Source organism: Biomphalaria glabrata, chromosome 6, assembly GCF_947242115.1.
Source record: "Biomphalaria glabrata chromosome 6, xgBioGlab47.1, whole genome shotgun sequence".
Taxonomy (NCBI): Eukaryota; Metazoa; Mollusca; class Gastropoda; family Planorbidae; genus Biomphalaria; species Biomphalaria glabrata.
The window spans coordinates 22324232-22337177 of NC_074716.1; the positions used below are offsets into that span (position 1 = coordinate 22324232).

The window sequence follows — 12946 nt, forward strand, 5'->3', positions numbered from 1 at the left end:
ATAAGTATTTCAAAAAGCATTTTTAGCACTGTAAAGTCAAATCTCTACGGCACATAGACTGGCCAATGAGACCATTCGTATTCTATATTATAATTTTACTCTCTAAACCGATAGTTAAAACACAATGGCGTCATTGAGTATGAATACCTTCATACACAAACACATAATGTCAGTCCACTGACAATGCAAAACATTGTGTGGTTTGAAATTCAAATAATTCATTTGTTGTGTACAGGCCATAGATGGTATAAATTAGACGATGTACTCTTGTTTTGTAATAATGAAGGCAAATACCAATACCAAAACATACAAGACTAGTAACACAGAAACACAACTGACCCAAGTTACACTCTGTCGTTCTACATTGAAGTCTATCTGCCATTAGATCAACGTTAGTTCGACCTATGGTTGTGTTCTTTAATAGTTCGATCTCAGGAAGGTAAGATTTGATGACGTCAAGTGTTTCATTGTCTGTGAAACATTCAGGAATAAACATTTGGTGTCGGTAATGGCATTCATTTAATTCTGAATACATACGCCATCTACCTTCTATATACAAACGCGCATTCATTTCATTCTGAATATATGCAATATCTACATTCTAAAAACAAATACAAATTCATTTCATTCTGAGTACATGCAATATTTACACTCTAAAAAAAATCATCCATTGCATTCTGAATACATACGATATCTACATTCCAAGTACAAACACGCACTCATTTCATTCTGAATTCAAACACTCATTCATTTCATTCTGATTACATACAAATATCTACATTCAAAATGTTGAACTATTTCCTGACAGTGTGTATTCTTCTTCTTCTTCTGGCCAGCTTTATTGCTGCTGAGCTGTGAGCTCTTTTGCAGACTGTGCCAAGGAAAAAAAGTGTGCTGTTTTCTTCAGCTGTTCAGCACTGCCGTAAAGGGTGTTGGTTATGTTGGGCTGTAGTGGAAGTAGGGTCTGCCTAAGGTGGATTAGGGAGGGGCATTCAAAGAGGATATGGTTTACGGTTTCAAAGGGGTGGGCGCAATGTCTGCAAAGGGGTAGTTGTGTGGAGTTTATTTTGTTCAGGTGGTAATTTAATAGTGGTGTGTGTCCTGTTCTTAGTTGGAAGATTGTAGATTGTTCTTTGCGGGGGAGGAAGTTAATACTGTCCAGTTTGTTAGGCGTATTCATTTCTCTGTACATAGCTCTGCCTGTGTTTCCTGATGCCCATTGGTTGAGCCACTCCTCTTTGTGATTGTTGACTAACATTGACCTTAGGGTGAGGTAGTTAACAGGTCTATCTGGTTGTTCCATAGATGAACCTGCCTTTGATAGCTTATCTGCCTTTTCATTTCCCATGATGCCAATGTGTCCAGGGATCCACTGTAGTGTAATATTGATATTTAATTTTGATATCATCTGGTGGATTATCACAATGAGTGTTGTCAACTCTCTTGGGCTGTTTGAGGTGCTGCTGTTAAGTGCTTGCAGAGTAGATTGGGAGTCTGTAAATGTTGAACTATTTCCTGACAGTGTTTATAGCATGCTCTTCGGAGCTGCACAATCATGTGTTAGGGCACACTATCCTGTGTTTTGCTACACTTTCATATGTTATAATGCACTTTCATTTGTTAAAATGCACTATCATGTGTTGTGCCACACTTTTTCGTGCTAGGCTACATTATCATATGTTATGCTACACTGTCAGGTTCTAGGCTACACTATCATGAGTTATGCTACACTATCATGTATTTTTTTGCATCACTGGCACTTGTTTAGCATTACTGAATGTGCTAGGCCACACGACAGAAGGAAAGTCCACATTGGAAATGTTTTATTAGTTTTTCATTAGAATTGAAGTGGAACAAGTTGAAGGTCTTCTAGTACTCTACAGCCTACCTTACAATAGAGTCCTCCTGTCAATGACAACTGGGTAGTTTCATATCAACCTCTTCTTGTACTCTACAGCCTACCTTACAATAGAGTCCTCCTGTCAATGACAACTGGGTAGTTTCATATCAACCTCTTCTTGTACTCTACAGCCTACCTTACAATAGAGTCCTCCAGTCAATGACAACTGGGTAGTTTCATATCAACCTCTTCTAGTACTCTACAGCCTACCTTACAATAGAGTCCTCCTGTCAATGACAACTGGGTAGTTTCATATCAACCTCTTCTAGTACTCTACAGCCTACCTTACAATAGAGTCCTCCTGTCAATGACAACTGGGTAGTTTCATATCAACCTCTTCTAGTACTCTACAGCCTACCTTAACAATAGAGTCCTCCTGTCAATGACAACTGGGTAGTTTCATATCAACCTCTTCTAGTACTCTACAGCCTACCTTACAATAGAGTCAACGTATTGGTTTTCAATAGAAGTAATGAACACTGGCTACATTCATATTAACATCAACGACGGCAGAATTCAATAGGATCTCTGTCCCGTCAGAAAAACCTAGACAATGCCCATCAACCTAGACAGTGCCCACCAACCTAGACAATGCCCATCGTTGTTTCCCAATTCAAACCTTGTGGCACTGAGTTGTCCAGCAACACAGGGTTTCCACTCCAGGACGCCACTTTGCCTTGGTCATCAAAGGTCACGTGAAGCTCGCCTAAATATTTCCCATAGGCGTAGTCTTGAATGACCAACACTTTGTGACTTTTGTCTTGGCTGTCTAGTACAGTAGGGTATACGCCTTCTGGCTTTTCATTAGACGGCGCAGTACCTGAGGAAATAACTTCATTTCTTTTATCCAATCATTTTTTAAAGTAAAGAAAATGAAAATCTAGACGATCACTTAAATATCAACACACACGGACGTTAATAGTGAAGAATACGACTCTTATCAACATAAAGCATAATAAATGATACATGTGGTGTGGTTCCGGCACGCAGTAGTTTAATTTCTTTGCTATTTATGATACAATTTTAGTTGTATTAGATGGTTATTAGGCTTTTGAATACACTCGAAGCTAGACTATTTAACCAGTAAACTTCGATGCCGGAAAGGAAATATTTAAATAACTTTTACAAATAATTTCTCACTTTCGGATGAAGATAATTGAGTAACGATGGAAAAATTATAACTTAACAAAAAACACATTATTTGTTTTAAAGTGCTTTTGTACGTATTATAAAAAAAAAACATTCATCTTTCCCTTGACTTTCATCCTAGGGTTGCTAAAAATGCTAGGGCAGCTCGCGTAACCAAATCCCTTCGTTTTCCCGGTCAGCAGCTCATCTTAGTCTGTGGGGTACGCGGCTATTAGAAACTGAAATAACTGCCTAGTCTGTGGGGTATGTGGCTATTAGAAACTGAAATAACTGGCTAGTCTGTGGGGTACGCGGCTATTAGAAACTGAAATAACTGCCTAGTCTGTGGGGTATGTGGCTATTAGAAACTGAAATAACTGCCTAGTCTGTGGGGTACTCGGCTATTAGAAACTGAAATAACTGCCTAGTCTGTGGGGTACGCGGCTATTAGAAACTGAAATAACTGCCTAGTCTGTGGGGTACGCGGCTATTAGAAACTGAAATAACTGCCTAGTCTGTGGGGTATGTGGCTATTAGAAACTGAAATAACTGCCTAGTCTGTGGGGTATGTGGCTATTAGAAACTGAAATAACTGCCTAGTCTGTGGGGTATGTGGCTATTAGAAACTGAAATAACTGCCTAGTCTGTGGGGTATGTGGCTATTAGAAACTGAAATAACTGCCTAGTCTGTGGGGTACTCGGCTATTAGAAACTGAAATAACTGCCTAGTCTGTGGGGTATGTGGCTATTAGAAACTGAAGTAACTGCCTAGTCTGTGGGGTATGTGGCTATTAGAAACTGAAATAACTGCCTAGTCTGTGGGGTACGCGGCTATTAGAAGCTGAAATAACTGCTTAGTCTGTGGGGTACTCGGCTATTAGAAACTGAAATAACTGCCTAGTCTGTGGGGTATGTGGCTATTAGAAACTGAAGTAACTGCCTAGTCTGTGGGGTATGTGGCTATTAGAAACTGAAATAACTGCCTAGTCTGTGGGGTACGCGGCTATTAGAAACTGAAATAACTGCCTAGTCTGTGGGGTACTCGGCTATTAGAAACTGAAATAACTGCCTAGTCTGTGGGGTATGTGGCTATTAGAAACTGAAATAACTGCCTAGTCTGTGGGGTATGTGGCTATTAGAAACTGAAATAACTGCCTAGTCTGTGGGGTATGTGGCTATTAGAAACTGAAATAACTGCCTAGTCTGTGAGGTATGTGGCTATTAGAAACTGAAATAACTGCCTAGTCTGTGGGGTATGTGGCTATTAGAAACTGAAATAACTGCCTAGTCTGTGGGGTATGTGGCTATTAGAAACTGAAATAACTGCCTAGTCTGTGGGGTATGTGGCTATTAGAAACTGAAATAACTGCCTAGTCTGTGGGGTATGTGGCTATTAGAAACTGAAATAACTGCCTAGTCTGTGGGGTACGCGGCTATTAGAAACTGAAATAACTGGCTAGTCTGTGGGGTACGTGGCTAATAGAAACTGAAATAACTGCCTAGTCTGTGGGGTATGCGGCTAATAGAAACTGAAATAACTGCCTAGTCTGTGGGGTATGTGGCTATTAGAAACTGAAATAACTGCCTAGTCTGTGGGGTATGTGGCTATTAGAAACTGAAGTAACTGCCTAGTCTGTGGGGTATGTGGCTATTAGAAACTGAAATAACTGCCTAGTCTGTGGGGTACGCGGCTATTAGAAGCTGAAATAACTGCTTAGTCTGTGGGGTACTCGGCTATTAGAAACTGAAATAACTGCCTAGTCTGTGGGGTATGTGGCTATTAGAAACTGAAGTAACTGCCTAGTCTGTGGGGTATGTGGCTATTAGAAACTGAAAGAACTGCCTAGTCTGTGGGGTACGCGGCTATTAGAAACTGAAATAACTGCCTAGTCTGTGGGGTACGCGGCTATTAGAAGCTGAAATAACTGCTTAGTCTGTAGGTACTCGGCTATTAGAAACTGAAATAACTGCCTAGTCTGTGGGGTATGTGGCTATTAGAAACTGAAATAACTGCCTAGTCTGTGGGGTATGTGGCTATTAGAAACTGAAATAACTGCCTAGTCTGTGGGGTATGTGGCTATTAGAAACTGAAATAACTGCCTAGTCTGTGGGGTATGTGGCTATTAGAAACTGAAATAACTGCCTAGTCTGTGGGGTATGTGGCTATTAGAAACTGAAATAACTGCCTAGTCTGTGGGGTATGTGGCTATTAGAAACTGAAATAACTGCCTAGTCTGTGGGGTATGTGGCTATTAGAAACTGAAATAACTACCTAGTCTGTGGGGTACGCGGCTATTAGAAACTGAAATAACTGGCTAGTCTGTGGGGTATGTGGCTAATAGAAACTGAAATAACTGCCTAGTCTGTGGGGTATGCGGCTAATAGAAACTGAAATAACTGCCTAGTCTGTGGGGTATGTGGCTATTAGAAACTGAAATAACTGCCTAGTCTGTGGGGTATGTGGCTATTAGAAACTGAAATAACTGCCTAGTCTGTGGGGTATGTGGCTATTAGAAACTGAAATAACTGCCTAGTCTGTGGGGTATGCGGCTATTAGAAACTGAAATAACTGCCTAGTCTGTGGGGTATGTGGCTATTAGAAACTGAAATAACTGCCTAGTATGTGGGGTATGTGGCTATTAGAAACTGAAATAACTGCCTAGTCTGTGGGGTATGTGGCTATTAGAAACTGAAATAACTGCCTAGTCTGTGGGGTATGTGGCTATTAGAAACTGAAATAACTGCCTAGTCTGTGGGGTATGTGCCTCTGCCTGTCCTCATGATGGTGCCTAACCCTATAAAACACTGAACCATAATCTTCAAATACAAAAACAAAACCTAATAAAACACTGAACCATAATCTTCAAATACAAAAACAAAACCTAATAAAACACTGAACCATAATCTTCAAATACAAAAACAAAACCTAATAAAACACTGAACCATAATCTTCAAATACAAAAACAAAACCTAATAAAATACTGAAAAAGACACAAAGATAAAGGCACATTCCTCGATCCATGTGCTAGAACAAATTTGTAAAAACGCTCCTTCTTCCCTAGTGGTATTAGAGCATGGAATGGGTTGCCTGAGTTATCCAGGAAAGCCATAATTTTGGCAGAATTTAGTTCATTGGTTAACATGCATGACTAAATTTACCTAGGAACACGCTTAAGACATAATCAGGTTCTTTTTCCGAAGTAACGTCTGTATTTTACTGCAAGACGTAAACAGAAATATTGAGACTATAATATTTTCTTTAAAGCAACTGACCATTGTATAAAAATGTATTGGTATGACCACCAACAACAATGTCCACGTCTTGAAGTCGTTTGGCGAGCTCCAAATCCATGACAAAGCCTGAATGCCCCAGGGCGATGATCTTGTTAATCCCTAACGCTGTCAATTTGTCGACTTCCGTCTGCACAGCTTTGAGTTCTTCAGTGAATGTAACCGTTTCTTGAGAGGGGAAAATATAACATTGGACTTAAATACATAACATTAGTTTTGTAGAGGACCAGCTTGCGAATTAAATACATTAGTTTTGTAAAGGACCACATTGATATTGCTAAATACATAACATAAGTTTTATAGTATATTACACGGAAATTGCATAACATTAGTTTTATAGTATGGCGCATGGAAATGGTTAAATACATAGCAATAGTTTATCTTATCTTATCTTATATAATACAGCATTAAAACAACAATAGGGTTTGTTGGACTAGTCCGTTTCGTTTCTTTGATTAAAAAGTACTGGGCCGGAAGTCGCTTTTTTCCCTATATATCTTTGTATTTTTCAGTTTTCTTTTTAAATTAAACTGACATTATTATGCTATAATTTTAAGTGTACCTGATAGAGAAAAAAATTCTGCACAAAAATACGGGTAGTTGGGATATAACCCGATAGAGGCTATAAAAAGAAAAGACCTGAAACTAGCGCGTGAAACTACACATTTACAGTACTTTATTTGATGAGTATTTTACCCAAGATCTGTGTTGTTTTTTTTAGGACTAGCTTATTTCATGTACCCGGCATTTTCCGATACACAATTTCATACACAAAATAATTGTTGAAAAAAATTGTAGTGATTTTAAACTTTAAATGATTACTTAAAAAGGTGTTACTCTAATCAGTATTGAATATTATTTTGTTAAGAATGTCACTGTTTATTTTGTGTCTGTTCTAGTTTCTTAAATTTTTCTTGAGTAAAGGGGGCATTTTTCTCCTAATGGGTATACATGATTTCTCCAAGCAGCCTTTGTAAAATATTGGTCCTAAATAATGCTTTGTTTATAAACGAAAAATCGCATGGCTGCATTATGATGAATGTACGTGTTAGTTCAATATATTTTATATTACTAGGTAACTATAAATAACCGCATAAATAGATGTAAGTTTAATTTTTTTTCTGTTAGATAAAGTCATATGGCAAATTTTTGTTTATATCCTAATTCTAAAAAGGAATAATAATAGAATTATACAGTAAAAATAATCACTAAGTTTTTCTTTTAATAGTTTTGAAAGTCTAACTGAGTTTGTGTTTTTGCAGATGTACACAAGCTACACTATGAGTCAGTCCATCTCTTCTAATTGTTTGGAAATAAGTGTAAACATGTAGGCTTCTATATTTTTAGCCTGAATTTAAGAAGTTACAAACTTCAAACAACTAATATATTGCCTCTTCCATAAAACTTTGTACTTAAAAAATAAATTTATCCAATGCTCGAAATCCTGTTGAATACATAGGCCCTATTTAAATCGATCCGGTATCAATGTATTAAGTAGCAATAACCCCGCAAAATACAATTAAATGAAAGAAGATTGAGATATACATATATTTTTGTGACGTGTACCGGCACCTTTTTTCAATGTCGGGAAAAATGATTACTTTTCTTGTAATTCAACGTTAATTGTTAATTTATTATTAGTTGAAAGTTAGGCAATCTATCACTGAGTACCGGAGCCTCTTTTTTATTTTTACACAAAAAAAGCACTTTATATACTTTCAGCCGACATGCCTATTATTAAAAACACCTCTATGTGAACTTCTCAATCATCTAGAGTCTTAGACAGTCATTATTTTAGACTAGATTTAAGTAGAATCTAGACCTAGATTTAGTAGGCCTATTATTATAAAAAAATAAAATAATAATCAGTCATTATAGACATCATTCGCAATTTTATTATTAGGTCTAGGCATTGAAAAGTAAATCTATTAATAAACTATAATAGATCTAAGTCTAAGTACTAACTTATTAAATAAGTCATTATAAGTAGAAGTATTATAATGAATATTGTATAGATCTAGATTGACTAGATTATAGATAGATCTATAGATAGATCTCTAGTTTAGTAGATTGAAGTATAGAGTATAATAAACGTATTACAGTATTATTAGATCTATGTCTTATGTCTATATCTAATAATTAAAAAACTTTAGTCTTTATTAATATCTAGATTTTTTTCTAATAAAAACTGACTATAGACATAGCATATGCTAGACTCGGCAATCTAGTCTCAAGATAGAATCTATACTAATAATAGATCTATTCGATTTTATATATAGATCTAGACTAGAATTATCTAAATATACTAATGGAGAGATAATATGAGGTGTTAGCTAATAGCGTTGCACAAGAAACAAACCTGGGTTTTTCTAAACTCTAATACTTGGTATGTAATAGTAAAACAGCACCTACCTAAATAAATCATAACTAGCAATCAAAAACCTATATTTATTGTAATATATATAGGTCTGTGGTTGTATTTTATATAGCCTTCGTAACTTCTTCTATAGAGAAATGACTTTTGTAATTTCTTTTACTGAAAATTGGGCTATTCGCGTCTGACACATATATAATTTTTATGTTCAGCAACAAACCCTATTAGTAGTTCTAGAAATATTTTCTTCTTTTGCTAAAAATTGTTGTTAGATTTGCTCTATGTTCGTGTGTAGATATGTAGGAACATCCTTTGTTTGGAAACGAACAATGAGACAGCAAAAGTAAAATTTAACTCTTCTAATTTAAGGGTTAAGCTGGTCAGAAAAAAAAAGTTTTTTTTCATGGGCATCAAAAATTAGAAATCACGACAGAAAAAGAACAACTCTAAAAACAAAACAAAACAACTGACCAGGTTGAGAGATGAAAGAAGTATCTGTTGTGGTGTACCCTACCACGCCTATTCTCTGACCACCAATGGTGAGCACAGTTGAAGGCTTGATGAGACCTTGCAATGGCGGTGTATTGTTTAAGTTCATGTTACTGGAGATCAGAGGGAACGAGACGTTTCGGACAAACGGTAGAAGGCCAGCAACTCCGGTGTCAAACTCATGGTTCCCTATTGCCTTTGGAAGAAAAAAAAAAGTCACATTGTTTTTTTATTCATGTTTTTTTTTTTTAATTTTATGCTTTAAATACAGACCCCCCCCCCCTAAACAACGGTGGATAGTATTTTCAGTCTAAAGTGGGCTTGCAGAGTCAGTCTAGAGTGGGCTTGCAGAGTCAGTCAAGAGTGGGCTTGCAGAGTCAGTCAAGAGTGGGCTTGCAGAGTCAGTCAAGAGTGGGCTTGCAGAGTCAGTCAAGAGTGGGCTTGCAGAGTCAGTCAAGAGTGGGCTTGCAGAGTCAGTCTAGAGTGGGCTTGCAGAGTCAGTCAAGAGTGGGCTTGCAGAGTCAGTCAAGAGTGGGCTTACAGAGTCAGTCAAGAGTGGGCTTGCAGAGTCAGTCAAGAGTGGGCTTGCAGAGTCAGTCTAGAGTGGGCTTGCAGAGTCAGTCTAGAGTGGGCTTGCAGAGTCAGTCAAGATTGGGCTTGCAGAGTCAGTCAAGAGTGGGCTTGCAGAGTCAGTCAAGAGTGGGCTTGCAGAGTCAGTCAAGAGTGGGCTTGCAGAGTCAGTCAAGAGTGGGCTTGCAGAGTCAGTCAAGAGTGGGCTTGCAGAGTCAGTCTAGAGTGGGCTTGCAGAGTCAGTCTAGAGTGGGCTTGCAGAGTCAGTCTAGAGTGGGCTTGCAGAGTCAGTCAAGAGTGGGCTTGCAGAGTCAGTCAAGAGTGGGCTTACAGAGTCAGTCAAGAGTGGGCTTGCAGAGTCAGTCAAGAGTGGGCTTGCAGAGTCAGTCTAGAGTGGGCTTGCAGAGTCAGTCTAGAGTGGGCTTGCAGAGTCAGTCAAGAGTGGGCTTGCAGAGTCAGTCAAGAGTGGGCTTGCAGAGTCAGTCAAGAGTGGGCTTACATGGTCAGTCAAGAGTGGGCTTACATGGTCAGTCTAGAGTGGGCTTACAGATTTCGTGTCCTACTGTTGGACCGCTACTAAAAACTGCACCATATCAAATGCTTTTCTTGCAGAGCTACTGAGAAATAAACAGTTACTCCCAAAGTGTGTGTGTGTGTGGGGGGGGGTTGAGGTGAGTGAATGGTTAAGCGCTCGGCTTACGAACCTGGGGTCCTGGGTTCGAATCTCGGTGAAGACTGGGATTTTGAATTTCGGGATTTTTAGGGCGCCCTTGAGTCCACCCAACTCTAATGGGTACCTGACTTTAATTGGGGAAAGTAAAGACGGTTGGTCGTTGTGCTGGCCACATGACACCCTGCTCGTGGACAGTTGGTCAAAGAAACATAGGGCCTTAACATCATCTGCCCTATAGATCGCAAGGTCTTAAAAGGGAACTTTACTTTACAGTTTGGGAACACGGGAGATCGTCCAAATATATATATATATATATATATATATATATATATATATATATATATATATATTAAACTACATAAAAAATGACAAGCAGGTTGGTCTCTCCATATTTCTGTTCTTTATACTTTTGGCATGTTCTACTTCTGTGCACTTGTAAACTATTGAGAATAACGATTTTTAAAAAATATATATAAGTACTAAAAGTAGTTCTGTCAAGGGGCAACAACACATTTATAGTCCACTGAATCTTGTTATAATTGGTTTTCGTTGTTTCTCTACCTGTAGTAGCACTGTTGTAGTCTTAAGTTTTGTGTTGTTTTGTTTGTGGCAATATAGAAACAAATGTTTAACCACAAGAATTAATCTTCAAAATTTAGAAAATGAGTTTCTATGAAATTTTGTTTAGAAATTGTAATAAGAACTCGTATCCCATGCACCCAACCCTATTGCCATCTGTCCTCCCAGATCATGTCAATAATGTCTGGTCTGATCTGACGCATCGAATATCTGTTAATTTCAAGTCAGCTTTCAAGATACATAAAATTTCCACTTAAAATTTGAATTCACTTACCATGACATCGTACTGAATAAGGTTCATAAAGCTAGCTGCAGCTAATCCCCCAAACTTGTAAAACCAGATGGTCCCTTGGAACTGATCCCCAGCGTCCAACAGAAGGACATTTGGAAACTTTGCACGTAGTTCTTGGACCTGAAATAGTGGGAGTGCTAGTTAATAGTTTGCTCTTCATAGGTGCGCAAGGTTTGAAATCAGGGGCTGACTGGCTATATGGGCATTCGGGCAAATGCCCTGTTGACCGGTATCCAAATGGGCCGGTAGGGCAACCTAAATGGCTTCATATAGAACGTATTAAATTGTTAAAGATTTTATAATATTCTTATCTTATCTCATATAATACAGACGCTACTTCAAAAAAGAAGATGATTACGTCCTACGCGTCATGCATTTAGTCATGCATATTAACCAATGACTTAAATTCTGCCAAGTCACTGGTTTCCTGGCTAGCTCAAGCAATCCATTCCATGCTCTAATACCACTAGGGAAGAAGGCCTACATCCGTAGACAGTGCTACTGGCAGACTCCATCCTTTTAGGACCTATATTCTTATGATTAAAAATCAACATAAGGCCTATATTTCTTATAAGGATATAGTGTTCACTTTATGCATGCGTTTAGTTATCGATACATTATCAAACAATACAATTTGTGGACTGTGTTGTATAGAAATGCACTGGCCTATGTCAGCTCCCAGTTCGCCCCTGTTTGAAAGTGGAACTTGACTTCCTAGAAAGATATGTGCCCAGCTTTGAGTTTCAAAAAGTAAAGAAATGATTGACATCGTACCCCCTACTATAGTATAAAGATCTAATGACCTACATAAATGTGTTTAAAAAATTTGATTTCATTTATTTAAAATTAGTAGAGCTAGTGACAGTATTTGCTAAAGTTTTCAAATATTAAAACTTAACTTTTTAACATAACACATAGATTTCTATAAGTACAGATTTGGTGTTAAGATATTTATTTTTACAAAGTTACCTTTGTTCGAAGCCTGGCAGCGCCGCCAAAGCATTTACCATTAGCTGCCGCATCAGTGGTACAGGGCGCACTGTTTCTAAAAATAAGGAAAGATACATAGTGTCATTGGGAGATAACCGACAGAGAAAGAAACCAGGGGCTCCACTGTAAACATAACATTCCACAAGGTAGATAGCCTTAAGAGACCCCTTGCAAATATCTATGTACCCTGACAATGATATAGGGCCTATTGTATTTAAAGTGTACGCAATATTTATAGGAGTACGCACATATATTTTTGTTTACCAGGTCGATTTATAGCGGGAAAACAGCTGGCTGCAACAGATTAAGTAGGCCTACTATTACAAAGGTCGAGGACATACATTGGAGACCCAAAGAAACAGCTCTTACCAAAGAAACAGCTCTTACCAAAGAAACAGCTCTTACCAAAGAAACAGCTCTTACCAAAGAAACAGCTCTTACCAAAGAAACAGCTCTTACCAAAGAAACAGCTCTTACCGAAGAAACAGCTCTTACCGAAGAAACAGCTCTTACCGAAGAAACAGCTCTTACCGAAGAAACAGCTCTTACCAAAGAAACAGCTCTTACCAAAGAAACAGCTCTTACCAAAGAAACAGCTCTTTTCGAAGAAGGTCGCTAACAGCGAAAATGGAACGTACAAAGACTCGGCGGATAACGGCT

General features: G+C 38.1%; 1 protein-coding gene across 2 annotated transcripts in view; it reads right to left on the bottom strand.

Moving 5' to 3' along the window:
* Positions 1-12946, bottom strand: part of LOC106060041 (snake venom 5'-nucleotidase-like) — a 65372-nt gene that overhangs the window by 20970 nt on the left and 31456 nt on the right. For both annotated transcript variants that reach the window (XM_056033668.1, XM_056033667.1), the window contains exons 4-9: positions 12266-12341; positions 11279-11416; positions 9165-9378; positions 6302-6487; positions 2520-2720; positions 340-471 (exon numbers count right to left, since the gene is read on the bottom strand). In XM_056033668.1, the coding sequence (XP_055889643.1) occupies positions 340-471; positions 2520-2720; positions 6302-6487; positions 9165-9378; positions 11279-11416; positions 12266-12341 (947 nt within the window). The remainder of the gene's footprint in view (positions 1-339; positions 472-2519; positions 2721-6301; positions 6488-9164; positions 9379-11278; positions 11417-12265; positions 12342-12946) is intronic.